Here is a 17,242-nt window from a genome sequence, read left to right on the forward strand (position 1 = left end):
TAGATCTAAAAGGTCTCTAGGCAAGTCTGCCTCTAAAATGATACAAACCCCTAATAAATAGCCTAACAGGCGGCCAGTGACTAATGATATAAATATTAAGACTTTTGTGAAACTTGAAATCTTCTAATTTGTCATTAATTCTCGGATGGCTTCATAATCGATCGATGTGAGGATCCCAACATCGATCGATATTCGGTGGTATATGTCGGTCGATATTGAATTGCGACCGTCGACCATCTCTTGCTTCCAGCGAAGCTCAAAAGATCTTCAAAAAGCTCCACATACATCATTTCCTTCCAGATAGTACATGAACCAGTAATTACTCTAAATAGACTCTATATAGTAATAATATATCTTAAAACATTCATAAACCATGGTTGAAAATGGGTAAAATCTCTGGTCTATCAACTCCCCCAGACTTACTCTTTTGCTTGTCCTAAAGCAAAACACAACAGAGCAGTCTCTCTGAGAGAATGGAACGGCCCGATGTCGTGATTTCTCTCCATAGGAAGATGGAAATGAGGCGGATTCCACAAAATATCTACACAATGGAACATCCTTATAAAATGTTTCTGCAGCTGCCCTTTGCTTTGTCTACACTTGGTAAGCTCACAAAACTTGGACTCCAGCCTGATGTTGTTACCTTTAACACGCTTCTCTACGGGTTATGTCTCGAAGATAGGATTTCTGAAGCCTTGGCTTTGTTTCACCAAATGGGATGTACACCCGATGCCATAGCCTTCAACACACTGATTAACGGTCTTTGCCGCGAGGGTCGTGTTCTCAAAGCTGTAGCTCTGCTTGATCGGATGGTGGAAAATGGTCTCCAGCCTGACCATATTACTTACGGAACAGTTGTAAACAGATTGTGTAAGATGGGCGACACTGTCTCGGCCTTGAATTTTCTAAAGAAGATGGAGGAAAGCCACATCAAAGTCGATGTGGTAATCTACAGTTCCATCATTGATCGCCTTTGGAAAGACGAACATCATAGCGATGCTCAAAATCTTTTCAGTGAAATGCAAGAGAAAAGTACTTTTCCGGATGTATTTACCTACATCTGTATGATAGACGTTTATTGTAGCTCTGGTAGATGGAGTGATGGCCAGCGGTTGTTGCGCGAAATGTTAGAAAGGAAAATCGACCCTGATGCTGTAACTTTCAGTGAATTGATCAATGTATTGGTCAAAGAAGGCAACTTCTTTATGGCTGAAGAATAATACGATGACATGATCCGCATGGGTGTATATCCTAATACAGTCACTTATACCTCAATGATCGATGCACTCTGCAAGCAGAACCGCTTAGATGAGGCAAAACATATGTTTGGGTTGATGGTTACAAATGGCTGCTCTCCTAACATTCTCACCTACAATTGTCTTATTCACGGTTTCTGTCAAATAGGCGATCTAAGTGCTGCTCAAGACCTTCTGAATGATATTATTTCTCATGGTGTGCGCCCTAACATCGTAACTCGTGGCATTTTTCTGTGCGGTCTCTGCAACCATGGGAAACCAGAAAAGGCTTTAAGAATGTTTAAGGTCATGCAGAAGAGTGAGATGGATCTGAATACTACTGTGTATAACACCATCATTCATGGAATGTGCGTTGCTAGTAAGTTGGATGAAGCATGGAGTTTATTCCTTAATCTCCTCCACAGTGGTTTGCAACCTGATGTTCAAACTTACAGTATATTAATCAATGCGTTACTCAAAGCAGACAATTTTGTAGGGGCCGAAAAATTATACTCGGAGATGGTCCGCATGGGTGTAGTCCCAGATACTATCACCTTTAACACAATGATTGATGGACTCTGCAAGCAGAACCGCTTAGATGAAGCAAAGCATTTGTTTGATTCGATGGTTACCAAGGGCTGCTCTCCCGACGTAGTGACCTTTAGCACACTCATTAATGGCTATTGTAAGCCTGAGAAGGTTTACGATGGGATGGAGCTTTCCTGTGAGATGTACCGAAGAGGAATAGTTGCTAATGAAATTACTTACTACACTTTGATTCATGGGTTTTGTCAAGTGGGTAATATTTATGGCGCTCTAGACATTTTCCAGGAGATGATTTCCAGTGGTGTGTTTCCTGATACCAATACTATCCGGAATATGCTGACTGGTTTATGGAGTAAGGAGGAACTGAAAAATTCAGTGGCAATGCTTGAGCATCTGCAGATGAGTATGGTATGTCCTTCTCAACACGTCTTTTTCCAATTTCTTTGCTTACCTTTTGTGTTTTGGAGAATGTATACATATTGATGTTATCCTGGAAAGTTTGCTAATAAATGTCCAATTTCAGATTTAAGATACAGAATCCTGATTAACCCGCTGATTGGTTGAGTATATGCTTGTTTTGCAGGATCATTGATTAGAAGATGAATGAAAGAATGGATTGCTTTACTCTCCTTGGTAGCAAAGCTTCAGTGCCTTTTTTTTTTTTTTTTTTTTGCTGGATCTAATTTTTCTTTTGAAAGTTTGTTATGCTTGGAAATTTTAATTTTATTTTCCTTTTTTATGATTTTATAAGTAATACTGATATGGATATGGGATATGTTCTGTGATGGCCGGTTGAACAAAAAATTGTTGGATATGCGTTCTTAATTTACTTGGATATGCGTTCTTAATTTACTTGGATATGCTTTGGTCTAATGTTTCTACTTTCTGTTGGAGATTTATTTTGTCTCTCTACACGGGACTGCTACGTGCTTCGTCTTGTTTGTATCCATTTTGCCATGTCATTTTGGTATTTCTCAAACGTATGTAGATTGGAGTGATTGGTTGTTAACTTGTTATCTGATGGAATAACAAATTATTAGATATACTGTCTCATTGTCAATTTTTGATTGTCTGCTTTGGGAGTTTGGTAAAGCAACAGGCTGATGTTTGAAAGCTTTTATTTATCATTTCCTTAGGTATAGCATATGCTGAAGTTAGTTTTCTTGTGAGGGATACTAGTGGCAAGGAAGCTTATGTTAGTTTCTAATTTACAGCATAGTGAAACATTGGTTCTTAGCTCGAATTATGTAATCATCGAAGGGAAGTAAAGTGCTTAGGCATGCACCAGTTTTCTGATTATTTAGAGAAGATAATCAATAGTGGAAGCAACACAATGCGAATTTCGGTTCCCACATACAACACAATGTATACTTTCATCTTTTTCAATAGTTCTACGCATCATCTGCTTCTTAATCCACGTATATCGAAAAGTAGTAAAATTGTAAACCCAAACGAAGATACAAAAAAAGTGATCAGACATAGTAATTAGATCAGATGAATACACACATGCAAAGTATTAAATGAGTCTGAGAAAAAAGAAAGAGAACAAAAATCAACATAAATTTTGAAAAAGAAAAAATAGTTTAAGAAAAATAAGATCAGAAGTGAGAGTGAGAATGAAACGGTGGGATGAAGGGTATTCTTCGTCTTTATACATATTATACAAAGAATATCATAGTCAAATAGTTGTTATGATTATAAACTTAATTTTTGGTGTTGCTCTGTATATTGTAATTTAATTTTCCTATTATTAAATCAGAAAAAATGCTCTAGTATTTTTTTTTTCACAAAAAGAAAGCTCTAGTTGTTTGGTATAGTGTTCCAACTTTTTTTTGTTGTAAAAACTTATTTTATATTTTCCATTAAATTTATGATGAATAAGAGAGCATTTATTTTTATTTTTTGGTAACAGAGCATTTGTTACTTGGTCATAGCCTCATAGGCTTTAGATAATTTTCAAATAATGGACAATTTCAAGTTATAGTATTTCAACTTGCATGCATATGTTTATTGTCTGATTAAAATAGAGTTCATAGATGCATATACGGTCTACTGAGCTACGGTATTGTGATATAACAAACTAAGTCCCACATTGAAGAATTAGACGAAGAGAGTCTAATATATAAAGAGTTGTCCAACTCTAACAATACGAGGGCTTTTGGGAAGGAAACCAAAAGTAAATCTATGCGGGCCAGCCTCTTAGGCCCAAAGTGGACAATATCGTACTAATCGAACAATATAGAGTTGAACAGAGATTTAATAAATCCCAACAATTGGTATCAGAGCGGTTGACGAGAAATCTGCAAGAAGACCAAAATACCATTCGAATAGGAAATGGACCCATCGAGTTAGGATTGGTAGGTGTGTGTGGCAGAGTTCAAGTCAAACGATTTTGGAAGTCAGTTGTGGGACACAAGATGAATGTGATTCTTAGTTTGAAGAGGAGAATGTGATATAACAAACTAAGTCCCACATTGAAGAATTAGATATAGAGAGTCTAATATATAAAGAGCTGTCCAACTCTAATAGTACGAAGCCTTTTGGGAAGGAAACCAAAAGTAAATTCATGCGGGTCAGCTTCTTAGGCCCAAAGTGGACAATATCGTACTAATCGAATAATATAGAGTTGGACACAACAGGTATGTCCCCCAACAGTTTAGCAGAGCTCGAGGTCACCGTAGACACCGTACCATAAAAATTCTCTATGATTTAACGCGCTATTACTTCACTGATTAGCGTTTAGCAACAATATTATTATGTACTCTATAATGATATAATACTCTATAATGAAGAATCATCCAACGGAATTTATTCATTTCCAACATTATTCTAATATTCACCTTAATCTATTATATAATAGGAGAGATCCCCCTGAGCCGACACGTCAGATAGCAGCGTAGGTCCCACTTTTTGTTTTTGTTTTTTTGGGCTGTTTGTTTTCGGATCTATTTTTAATTGTTTTTGGGCTTCTACAGATTGATCCCGTGAAGCATTAGGGTTTCCTCATCTCTTCCAGGTCTTCGTATACCCAAGAAGCTTCCACATTCGACTCAAGTGTCGTTAACTGCTGACGATTCGAGTCCTCCCGTAACGCCTTATCCGTCCATCCTCCTATATAGGAGGGGGTCACGCCTCCTCTCTTCACCCTTACTTTTAAACCTTTCGTCTCCAAATCCTCAGAAAATGAGTAACACCTCGCCGATCTTACTGCTGGTAAAACCTCCTCTCCGATTACACACTCTTTCTGAGCAGTATACGTTTCTTCTTAACTGATTCTTAAACCCTATTTTGGCATGGTTGCTCCTGACTGTTGTACTATCGTTGCATTGTTTGTACTCAAAGGATTTTGAGTCTACCTTTTCTATTAGAGTCTGCGTCCTGATAGTGTAGACACTTTCTTGGTTGTTTCGTTTTTAGTAGAATTATGGTGTTTATATGTTTTTTTTTGTTATGTGTAATCCACAGAACAACCTGCAGAATCTGGCTGGGCAGCTTTCTGATGTGCTTGAGAATCTGTCCCCTATAGTGAGAGCTCGTGTTTGATGCCTTGAAGAATATACAGGTTTGTGATATACTATTATTAACTCAATCTGATCTTGGTTATGTATGTGCAACCACCTTTTTTTCTTCTATATGAGTGTATTCGAATGTCAAGTTTCATATTAAGGTTGATTAACCAGTGACTTCTTTCAACGCAGAGCCAACACGATGAACTTGAGGCTAAGTTCCGTGAGGAGAGAGCTGTTCTTGAAGCCAAGTATGAGAAGTTGTATCAGCCTATTTATGCAAAGGTAATTGTTACCTGAGAAAATGTCAGCCTTTGTTTGCTTATCTCTTCTTTTCTGCAGTAGTGTAAGTCATATATATCTAAAAAGTTTCTCATGAATTCTACTTGGTATCTTGTAATGTACAGCGTTATAATATTGTGAATGAACTACTGAAATCGAGCTGACTCAAGAGGATACGAAGATGGACGAAGGGGAGGACAAAACTGCTCAAGGTTACTTCAGAAACACAATGCCTTCCTCTTTTTGTCTTGGGAAGATAAACAAAATACAACATTGTTTTATGTGTTCCATCTCAGAGAGAGGAGTTCTAAGTTTCTGGCTGACTGCTTTGCAAAATAATGATGTTACTTCCCACGAGGTGATATCGCACATATAGTTTTGGTATTTAATTATGTATATATACAATTCAATCATAACAATAGAGAATGAACATAGCAATCTCTTTCGTGTTAGGTCACAATGCATGATGAAGAGGCTCTCAGGTATCTTAAAGATATTAAGTGGTGCAAGACTGGAGAGCCTAAAGGATTCAAACTTGAGTTTCTCTTTGACCCAAATCCCTTTTTAAAAAACAGTCTTGACAAAGTCTTATCATGTAATTGATGAGGACGAGCCACTACTTGAGAAGGCTATTGGGTAATTGCTTATGCTCTCCAATGATTGCACTGATGAGCTGTAGATATATTGCTTATATTATTTCCTCTACTTCAGGACTGAAATTGATTGGTATCCTGCAAAGTGCCTAACTCAGAAGATTCTTAAGAAGAAGCCTAAGAAAGGTTCAACGAACCCTGCACCATTCACTAAAGTGGAAGACTGTTAAAGCTTCTTCAGCTTCTTTAATCCTCCAGAAGTCCCAGATGAAGATGAAGATATCGACGAGGACATAGTAAGATAGTGATTGTTGTAAAAGCTTGTCAAACTTTTTAGTTAACGTATTTAGTAATGCCTCATGTTCTTTGATGCATGCTGAGGAACTTCAGAATCTGATGGAGCAAGATTATGAGATTGGGTACGTCCTCTTCTGAAAATACTTGGTTTCTGTTGTGTTATGAATTTACTTTTGAATCTACTTTATGAGGTTCTAACTTTTGATTATCCTTATTTCTTCCTGCAGATTTACTATTCGAGACAAGATTATCCCGCATGCTGTTCATGGTTTACTGGTGAGGCTGTGGAAGGACATGAGTTTAACATGGTCTTCAGTTGTATGGCTTAAGAAGCGAATACCAAATGCACGCTTTCATCGTATGGCTGGTAATGAAAGATCGAATGCTGACTCGAGATGGAATGATATCGTGGGGTTTTGATATTTCACCGATGTTCTTACTTTGTGGAATTGAAATTGATCCAGCAAGCCATATATTCTTTGATTGTCAGTTTCTTATGCAGTATGAGTAGATTATTAGAAAGAAGTAGACTTAACTTTCTTACACCTCTAGCAGAGATCACTGCTTGGATCACACATCATCTCAGGTGGAAGGGAAAACAAAAACAATTTTAACACTCATGTTTCAGGCTGCCGTTTATTCTGTATGGAAGGAGCGTAACTCCAGGTTACTCAATTGGATTATAAGAGTATTGGATTCCACTGTCAAGGAGGTACAGCTCCAACTCAGATCAAAGCTGTGTGCTTTGGATAGAGAGGACGATCACACATTCCCACATTCTTCACATCATCATACAACACCACTTCTTTTCAGTCTAGGACCTACGTTTCACACCTTCTTATAAAACAATGTATTTTTAATTGCATTAGTCAGAAATAGTATCCAGATTTTTTAAAAAAAGAAAAGAAAAAAAAAGACAAAAAAACTATGTCAGCGACTGCCATGAAAAGGTTTGGACACAATACATAGATAATTTTTTTTTATTTATAGCCAAATAGACACAGGTTCGTCCTCAGAGAAGTACAATTTCGTTTCATCACCCAGTATATTCATGAATTTCTTTAAAATGTTAGTCTTCATGGGTCTTAATATCCACTATCACTATAACATTGTCACAACGCATAAAATACAATAGAAAATAATTCCTAAAAAGTAACTGCCAGTTATAATATAAACTAATATTTTTTTCACTAATCATATGGTTTTGCTCAATTACACAAACAGAGATGTTACTATAAGAAAAATATACCATATATTTAACGAAACAGAGCCACAGGTTCGTCCTTACTTGCATTTTTATTAAGGAGCTGTGGAGTTTTAATATTTAAACAGCATAGTGACGAGATTCATATCTTTTTTTTTTTTTAATTATCTGTAAAACTTCCCGTCATACAGACAAATATTTATTTAAAATGCAGTCATGAGCAAATATCTCCATGTTCTTATATAACAACTCATGGTACTCATTGTGAGTATTGTATTTGCCATTTCTACTGATTGATAATTTTAGGTCTCAAATGTATTATATTTGAATCATATGCCTAAGTTAATATTAGTTAGCTTCCTCTTTTCTTTCAATTTGTGTACGTTTATCTCATAACTATCGTAGTGAACGGTGACGATGATGAAGAAGATAGTAAGACTAAAAAGAAGGTATGAAGTGCTCAAAATAAATCAAACCTAAAGAAAACTATCAAAAGTTTCAGGCTGGACATGGTCATGAGACCCTAGAATAGATCCGGCTCCGCGCGCAAGCGCGGAGACTACACCCCTAGTCAAAAGAGGAAGAGGAAGGAAGAGAATGGCGATGGCTCCTCCTCCGAGGAGGAAGAAGATAAGCAAGAAAGAGGTTATAGAGAAGCTTAAGGACGACGGTGATTTCGACAGTCTCCGCCTTAAAATCATACGCCGCCTCAAGGATAACGTAATCCCTCTCTCTCTCTCTCTCTACGACGTCTTTGCTTTGCTCCCAATACCCTTAGGACCGTAATGATCAGTTCAGTTGGAAAGGAATGTGATTTGAGTTGACTCAGTCTTCATCGATCTAATTGAATTATAGTCAATTTTTTATTTTGATTATATTCGTTATTATCTTATTGAAAGTTTGGAGATTTCTTTAGATTAAGAAAGTTTGGTCCTTGATCTTGATTTTAGCGTTTTAAGGATAAGTGTATTGCTGGAAAGTTGCTTGATGATTGAGAGCCTTGATGTTACGTTACTTCTATGGGTTGGGTTAACCATCTTAGCTCCTCGAGGAGACTGTTATCATCTTATTGGAGTTAGATCACAGATATAGCTGAATCTCCTGGTAGTGTTTGGTCAGTTGTACTTGTTGTGATTTAGTCAAGTTGCTGCTGGTACATGATATACTTTTGATGGGTCTTTTACACCAATCCCTTGTAGGATTTGAGATAAAGACTTGGTCTCTCTAGAGCCTTTGTTCTTCTTGTCTGCATGTGTGATCCATAGCGTACTTGTGACTACTAGGAGAATAAAGCGGTAACTTGATTGCAGGAGGAACTACGAAACAAGATGACATCAGTTGTCAAGGAGTCAAGAGCTTTGAATGGACCGGATGCTCAAAAAATGAAGACCAGGCAACTCTCTGATGCCATTTTCCAAGAAGTTGGGTATGTTGGAAAAGAGAATTTGTTCCTTCTGTTCACTGACTCTTGCTCTTGTAAACTGGTTATGACTTAATAAGTTTGGATTTTTTGTTTCTTGTAGGAGCAAGATGTTGAGCCAACTCTCAGATGGGTTGTGGGGGATTATAAGATCAGAAGACGGGATGAAGAAGGAGATCAGAGAAACCGTTCAATCTGTCTACACTACATTATCTAACCCTGGAGGCGTTCAAGAGGGACCATCCACGAGAGAAGCGGAACATAACATCCCATTCCCAACCTCCTCGTCTCTTCTCCATTTAGGTAACGAGATTGGTCCATCAAGTAAACAGAAGCAAGAACTGATTTATGTACAAGAAAACAAAGGAGAAGCAGCATGTAGTAGTAGCACTAACAACAGAGTTAGTTACACTGACAACAACAACAACATCAACTGCGATGATGAAGAAGATCCTGAACTCCCTCCTGGTTTTGCCTAAACTTTTAATTAGTATTATTTTTAGACTTTTTCTACTTAATTTATATTATGTTATTTGTGTAAGATAATAGCACCAAACTCGAATCTTGTAAGAACAACCTATTTATTCTGTTATTTTTTTAAATAATAAAAAGTTATAAATAGAAAGGGTGCGACTTTGTGAATGTGAATGTGAATGGTTCAAAAATAAAAGCAATGGCTTCTCTTCTACGGTCAGTGGCAACTACCACAGCTGCGTCTGCGATTCCAATCGCGATCGCATTCTCCTCTTCTTCTTCTTCTTCTTCCCCTACCAACCCCAAACCTCAATCTCGCAATTTCTCCCGACCGTCTCCACGTGGCTTGGGGCTTGCACGAAGCTTTGCTAGCTCTCACATGGCAACCGTCCCAGCTTCTGATAGTATAATCTCTCATGTTTAGTTAAAAAGTTTCAGACTTCTGAGATACCCACTTTCCAAGTTCAGCTTTTTAATTTTCCTGATTCCATTTGTAGGAGGAATGGAGTCATGCCTCAGCTCCTTGTAAGTCTTTTTCTCTTTCATATCTGGATTTCGAATCAATGGATATGATTCAGCTAATGAGAACTTTATTATAGCCCTGTTCTTTTTGTAAACGCAGCGGCAGCGTTCAGCAGCAGTGATGAAACGAACAGAGCTTATGTTGTTGCTAGACTGAGTTTATGGTGGATATGAAATGTGAGGGTTGTGTTAACGCCGTGAAGAGCAAGTTAGAAACTATTGAAGGTAGGTTCTTGAGATTGTTATGAACAGCTTTATTAACATTCTATTTTGGTGATTTACTCTGTTATTACTTTGTCATGTGGAATGTGTATTTGATCTATGAAAGGGATTGAAAAAGTGGATGTGGATTTGGCTAACCAAGTTGTGAGGATACTTGGATCTTCCCCTGTTAAGGCTATGAGTCTAGCTTTGGAGCAAACCGGTCGAAAAGCTCGTTTGATTGGCCAAGGTGTTCCTCAAGGTTAGATATCTCTTCTCAGGCCACCATTGTTTTTTGGTCTTAGAGAAGAGCCTAATAATCAAAAAGATAGAACATATCTGTTACTTCTCATGTAATAGACTATAGAACATGTAGGAGCTGTTAGATTGGGTTTGTGTGAAGCTTCAGTACTAAATTGAAAGAAACAACTAGTTTTTAAAATAGGAGTCTATATATGTTTTTTTTTTGAGTAAAGCATCGAAGTAGATCAGTCAAAGTCTATTATATGTTTTTTTCTTAAAAAATAATGTATTAATTGGCCATTATGTTTAAAATAAAAATAGAAATTATGATTGAAATCTCACGCAAAAATACAGTTGTAGATAGATATTCCAATAGTACAATCAATTCCTGATATAGAAATATTTGGATATATCCTGATTCCTAGAATTATTTTTATGCAAAATATATAATTTAATTTGTTTAATTATTATTCTTTTTTCAAACTGAAAAACACCAAAATACATTCATTTTTCTGTGGCAAAAAATATTTAAAATGACTCAGAATCACATAAAGTTTCCCAAAGTAAAAGAAATGAAAAGAAAAAGTGGAAGAGAACATTCTTTATCTCTGAGACTTTCAGAATTTATCATCAAAATTGTTTAAATATAAAAGTTTCATTGCTCTATTTTACATTTTTATTAAGGAAAAAAATTAAAAACTCATATTTTTCGCCTCCAACAAGGAAAAAATAGAAACAAAAGACTTGTCTTTGAATCCAAGTCTCTCTCTCTCCTCTCTCCACAAGTGTCCCATCATCTCTGCTAATTCCTTTTTTTGTTTTATTTTTTCAGAGTGAGTTTCCATTAGTAGGTTTATACTTAAATCGGATAAGATCATCCCCAGTTATTTATATATATGAAATAAACCTTTTTTTTTTTACTTTATTATAGAAAATAGAAGAACAAATCTTCAAAATAGCACATTTCTAAGTTTATATCACAAAAATAGTACTCCAAAACTAAAATGACTAAAATAGCACCTTTCTAAGTTTATCCTTTGAAAATTTTAATTTTTTTATTTTTCAAAATTTGAAATCTTATCCCCAAAACCTCATTTCTCAACTCTAAACCTTAAACCTTAAACTCTAAACCATAAACCCTAAACTCTAAACCCTAAACCCTAAACTCTAAAGCCTAAACCCTAAACCCTAAATCCTAAACCCCACTATTTAATTCTAAACTCTAAGTTTGTGACTTTTGATAAAACATTAAGTGCTATTTTTGTGACTTTTGAAATTGAATGCTAGTTTGGGAACAAAAACTTGATTTAGTGTTATTTTTGTCTTTTTGTCAAAATAGAACACTATTGAAACAAATTTAATCTAAAACTCTCTTTTATTTAGAATGGAAAATAGAGCTGTTCTGGAGATGCCCTAACCTCTTCTCTGGTTTAACTAGTCGTTAGCATTTCATTCTCTCTCTTTGCTAATCTTGGTCTCTTCAGCGTACTTGTGGACGAAAGTTGTCGTGCTTTCATCTGAAAGTTCGCCGGGAGAGAGAAGCTGGGTTTAATGAGTCGAACTTGAGGGAGAAAGAAAATGGGATCGAACTGTTGTTCTTTAGCTCTACTTGTTCTTGGGCTCGTCTTCTTCGTTTCTTGTGATGGGTCCTCCTCTGAGGAAGGTATTTTATTTTGCTTAAACCCAGATCTCAGATTCTTTCAATCGAAGAAAAAAAAGTCTTAATTCATCTGATAAGATTTGTGGATCCTCTACTCTGTCTTTGTCTACAGTTGGAGCTCTTAGAAGATTCAAGGAAGCTATCTATGAGGACCCTTTGCTCGTTATGTCTAACTGGAAGTTCAGATCCTTGTGCTTGGACCGGCATTACTTGCTCTCCCTCTAAAGACCATGTTATCAACATGTAACAACCAAAACTCTTTATCTTCAACTTTGTTTTATATTCTGTGAGTCTTCTTTCTTCTGTGCAGCAATATATCTGCTTCATCTATAAAAGGGTTTCTCGCTCCTGAGTTATGTCAAATCACCTACCTTCAGGAACTGTATGGTTTCATCTCTCTCAAATATGTGCCTTTAGATTAAGAGTAAACATCATTCAATGCTTCTGCAGAATCCTACATGGGAACCTTCTACTGGGGACAATACCAAAGGAGATTGGGAAGTTGAAGAATCTCAAGATCTTGGACTTGGGAAACAATCATCTCATGGGACCTATTCCTGCTGAGATCGGGAGCTTGTCCAGCATTACGATAATGTAACAAAGACTCAACCTTTTCAGCAATCAATCAAACTCACGGTCTTTTAAAAAAAAAAAATAAATAATAATAAGAAGACAGTTTTGTTTCGCATTTGCAGAAACCTTCAGTCCAATGGTTTAACAGGAAAGCTACCTCCAGAGCTTGGTAACTTGAAGTACCTTAAAGAACTTCATATCGACAGGAATAGGCTTCAAGGAAGTCTTCTTGCTGCTAGCTATCCCTCAAAAGTGTAAGTTTGGCAAAGGATGAAACAATTCTTTGACATCTGTCTATAATTGGAAATGATTAATGGAATTTTTCTTCAAATTCAAGTGCAAATAGTGCCGGGTTGTGCAAGTCTTCTCTGCTGAAAGTAGCTGACTTTTCATACAACTTCTTTGTGGGAAACATTCCGAAGTGTTTGGAGCACCTTCCAAGGTACTCTTATTATCATCTAGGTTGTCTTTTTAGAGTTCTAGTCATCTCCAAATTTTGATTGGGAGTTTTTCTTTGCAATGTTCACTAGGACGAGCTTTCAAGGGAACTGCATGCAAAACAAGGATCTTAAGCACAGACCTTCTTCCCAATGCGGTGCGCAAAGATATAGATTTTTCATTTTCAGTGAGTCTCGGTTTACTAACTGTAATCCTTGTGGCAGCTAATAAAACTCATGAAAGCCCGAGCTCCCTCCCTAAGCACCAGTCAGCTGAAATTGTGGCTAAGCATCATAGAGCATGGAGACCTAAGTGGCTTCTAGCGCTTGAGATAGTCACAGGATCAATGGTGGGTTTGCTCTTCCTGGTTGCACTTTTCTCAGCAGTTCACCGCTGGAACAACAGGCCATCTCTCATCATTCCCTGGAAGAAATCTTCAAGCGATAAGGAAAAGCTCACAGTCTACGTTGGTTAGAATCTTTTCCAATATCCTCCAATACAAAATCCATGGGAACAAACAACTCAAAAGAAGTGGCTTTTCTTTTTCTTTTACTAACAGATTCTGAAACGCTGAAACATGTTTCGAGATTCACAAGACAAGAGCTAGAAGTGGCGTGTGAAGACTTTAGCAACATCATTGGTTTATCTGCTGATAGTCAGGTCTATAAAGGAACAATGAAAGGTGGCCCTGAGATTGCTGTGATCTCTCTTTGCGTCAAAAAAGAAGATTGGACCGGATACCTTGAGCTCTATTTCCAAAGAGAGGTAGCTTCTTCTTCTCATGTTACATTGTCAAAAAGCTGCTTTTGTTTCTGAGCCATTTTCACACTGATTCAGGTTGCAGATTTGGCTAGACTGAACCACGAGAACGCTGGAAAGTTACTGGGATACTGCAAAGAGACCTCACCGTTTGCAAGAATGCTCGTCTTTGAGTATGCATCAAACGGAACACTATACGAGCATCTCCATTGTAAGCATCTAACTTCCCCAGAGCTTTCTTTGTTGCACCTCCAATGTGATAACATTATTACTATGATTCAGATGGGGAAGCGGCTTTAGTATCATGGGCAAGACGGATGAAGATTGTCATAGGCATCGCACGGGGTCTCAAGTACCTTCATATGGAACTTGATCCTCCATTTACAATCTCTGAGCTGAGCTCAAATGCGATCTATCTCACTGAAGATTTTACTCCCAAGGTAAAAAAGTAAAGTGAGACCAGCTAATTTATCTGAAACCATACAATTAGCTAAGGTAAAGCTTATGTTTCTCTGATGCAGCTGGTTGATTTTGAATGCTGGAAGACTATTCTTGCGAGATCAGAAAAGAATTTGAGAAATATTAATAGCGAAGGTGCGGTATGCGTGCTCCCAAACGCAATGGAGAGTCGGTATCTCGATGTATCTGGTAATATATATGCATTTGGTGTTCTTTTGCTGGAGATTGTGAGTGGTAGACCTCCTTTCTGTAAAGACAGAGGCCTCTTGATTGAATGGGTAAGAAGAAAGCTTCAAACTTTGTTACTTTCAACCAAATGGGTTTGACTTTTTTTTGGCATGTTACATGTTTGCAGGCGAAAGAGTTTCTTGAAACACCCGAGGCAATGGGGAGTTTGGTGGATCCGGAGCTGAAACATTTTAACCAAGAAGAGCTTGAGACTGTATGCGAGGTGGCGAGGCAATGCTTGGACAGGGATCCGAACAACAACAGCAACAATAACAAGAAGCCATCAGTTGAAGAGATATGTGAGACGTTGGAGAGTAGAATCAGTTTGTCAATATCCGCAGAGCTTAGATCATCTTCTTTGGCTTGGGCTGAGCTCGCGCTTGACTCGTGATGAGGGGAGAGATAAAATACTAACTGGAAACCAAAACAACCCCCAAACTCTGTAAATCAGTCGACTCGTTTACAAACATTTGATATTGTTTTATTTTTCTTTCTATTTCTCTGATCTTGAGGAGTGTGTTTGAGTGCTTACGTGTTGCTTTTGTTCTTGATTACTTTTTTTTTGGGTGTTTAACATTGTGTTTGTAAAGGAAGAGAGACATATAGAGTTTGTAAAAGATATTAAATTTGGAAATTCTATGAGAGGTTAAAGAATGTGTAGTGAACTATTTTTTGAGCTATGGTCGGGGGCAGAGGCACTGAGGTAGTGGTGGGGTCATATGTGTTTAACGTTAGATTTCATATGTGTTTTAATTTTTATTCCACGCCCAGAGTTGCCTTAGGTTTCAGTCACTTCCCCTTTGCAACTTTATGTGGACTAAAGTTTCAGCTTCTTTGATCGTCGATGGCCTTTACAATTTATTCTTCGTAACGGCTTATTGATTTCTACTTTGCTCCTAACTTCTGCGTAATTAACCCACCCCTCCACTAGCATTCAATCGACCTCATCGAATCTCCAAAATAATTGTCTAAAGCTCTGACAACAATAGTGAACAATCAGAAGATGCATCAGAGCCTATGCAAGTTGATAAGACTACTAAAAGAAGGACCTTGAGGAAAATGAAAGAAAATATTCCTAAGCATCTTTAGAGAGGAGTTAATGATAAGGAGATGGATAGTTTTACAAAAAGAATTCTAAGGATCCCAATGGATAAACCATTTGAGGAAGCTTACTTTACCCATAGGTTGTGGATGTTTTTCAGAGAGACTAAGGAGACTGAACAAGACATTGAGAGAATGTTCCATCAGATCAGAGAGAAGATGAGACAGAGGTTACACTGAAGAAGAAGAGTGATCTTGGAAAGTTTGTAGTACCGTGCTTGATAGGCGGCATTGACTACCCTAGTGCACTCTACGACACATGTTCTTCAGTCAGCATTCTACCAAAGATGAGGGTAGATCATCTAGGTCTGAAGATATAGCCTTCAGAGGATTCATTCATTTTTGTGGACTGTTCTCAGAGGAACTCAAGAGGAATCATCAGAAACCTTGGTAATGCCCTAATTCCAGTAGACTTCCATGTCCTGGACATCAAGCTCAACTTAAATTCTTCTCTACTACTTGGGAGAGCCTTCATGGCTATTGTAGGAGCAATTTGCGACATGCAGACCAACAAATTGTGCCTGACACTCATAGACCCTAATGTATATTATGATCCAGTGAGTGTTGTCAATCCACAGACGTCCTACATGGAGACTGAAGATGATCTAAGATTCATTGCATTTTAATACACAAACCCTGGAGCTGAAGTGGAATCAGACAAATGAAGCATCGATCGACACTTAACATGAACCGTCGCTCGTTGATAGGTCTGAAGCAACGATCGACAAAGCTTTGGAAGCACCGATTGACAATCCCTTGCGAATGAGATAGACGACTTCCCATAAGGATCTATCAACAGTTGGAAGAATGATTGCTACCAACCTAGTTTCACAATTCACACTGCTATACCTTCAAAAAGGAAGATCAATGAAATGGAGCCTGATGAGTACGATGAGGACTACAGAGAAGAAGAGATCATTGAGTATTGTGGCCTTGCCATGGATGAGTAATTCACTTGTTAGATTTATGGTTCAATAAATTTATGAGGGATTAGCCCAAAAATAGAATTGCTAAGGTGATAAATATCCTTCAACGAATTGTTATTATTGCATGTGTTCTAGAGTAGCTAACTAAAACCTTGAACTGTGGACAAGTATGACGGTAAGTTCTGCACCAGCATAGATTCCCGTGAGTTAGGATTTCTTAGAAACATGCGACAACTGATTTAGAAAATACTAATGAACCTATCGATCAACTCACTAAAGCTTGCCTAAGAGAACATCGATTGACGCTCTTACCATAGCATCGATCGACGTTCAATCCATATAAACAAGCGACAACTGAGATATTGGACTTAGTCAATAGGATTGATTCAACAGCGAAAGCTGGAATACTTTCTCATAAGAAGTTAAGTTCTAGGATTGACAACCTAAGTATTCTATACCTCTATAATCATGATTACCTGAAACCCTAGATCTAGCGCTTTCATTTAATTGTTTACAAACTCAAACCAATCAACTGAACAACTACCTTGTTGGCTTTGCTTATTTACTGTTTTCAT

The 17,242-nt window shown here is 37.4% G+C and overlaps 1 protein-coding gene and 3 pseudogenes across 1 annotated transcript; all 4 read left to right on the plus strand.

Annotated features, from left to right (window-relative positions):
- The first annotated feature begins 615 nt into the window (after nt 1-615).
- On the plus strand, nt 616-2,423 carry LOC106442331 (annotated as a pseudogene).
- Nucleotides 2,424-4,964: 2,541 nt separating this feature from the next.
- Nucleotides 4,965-6,994, plus strand: LOC106355492 (annotated as a pseudogene).
- A 1,113-nt stretch (nt 6,995-8,107) lies between these two features.
- BNAA09G47080D lies at nt 8,108-9,708 on the plus strand. Its single transcript, XM_013842261.3, has 3 exons — nt 8,108-8,383; nt 8,974-9,089; nt 9,187-9,708. Exons 1-3 carry the CDS (start codon nt 8,261-8,263, stop codon nt 9,560-9,562), a joined length of 615 nt encoding a protein of 204 aa, XP_013697715.2. The 5' UTR covers nt 8,108-8,260; the 3' UTR covers nt 9,563-9,708.
- Nucleotides 9,709-10,047: 339 nt separating this feature from the next.
- LOC106421014 lies at nt 10,048-15,308 on the plus strand (annotated as a pseudogene).
- Nucleotides 15,309-17,242: the final 1,934 nt, after the last annotated feature.

Source organism: Brassica napus, chromosome C4, assembly GCF_020379485.1.
Source record: "Brassica napus cultivar Da-Ae chromosome C4, Da-Ae, whole genome shotgun sequence".
NCBI lineage: Eukaryota > Viridiplantae > Streptophyta > Magnoliopsida > Brassicales > Brassicaceae > Brassica > Brassica napus.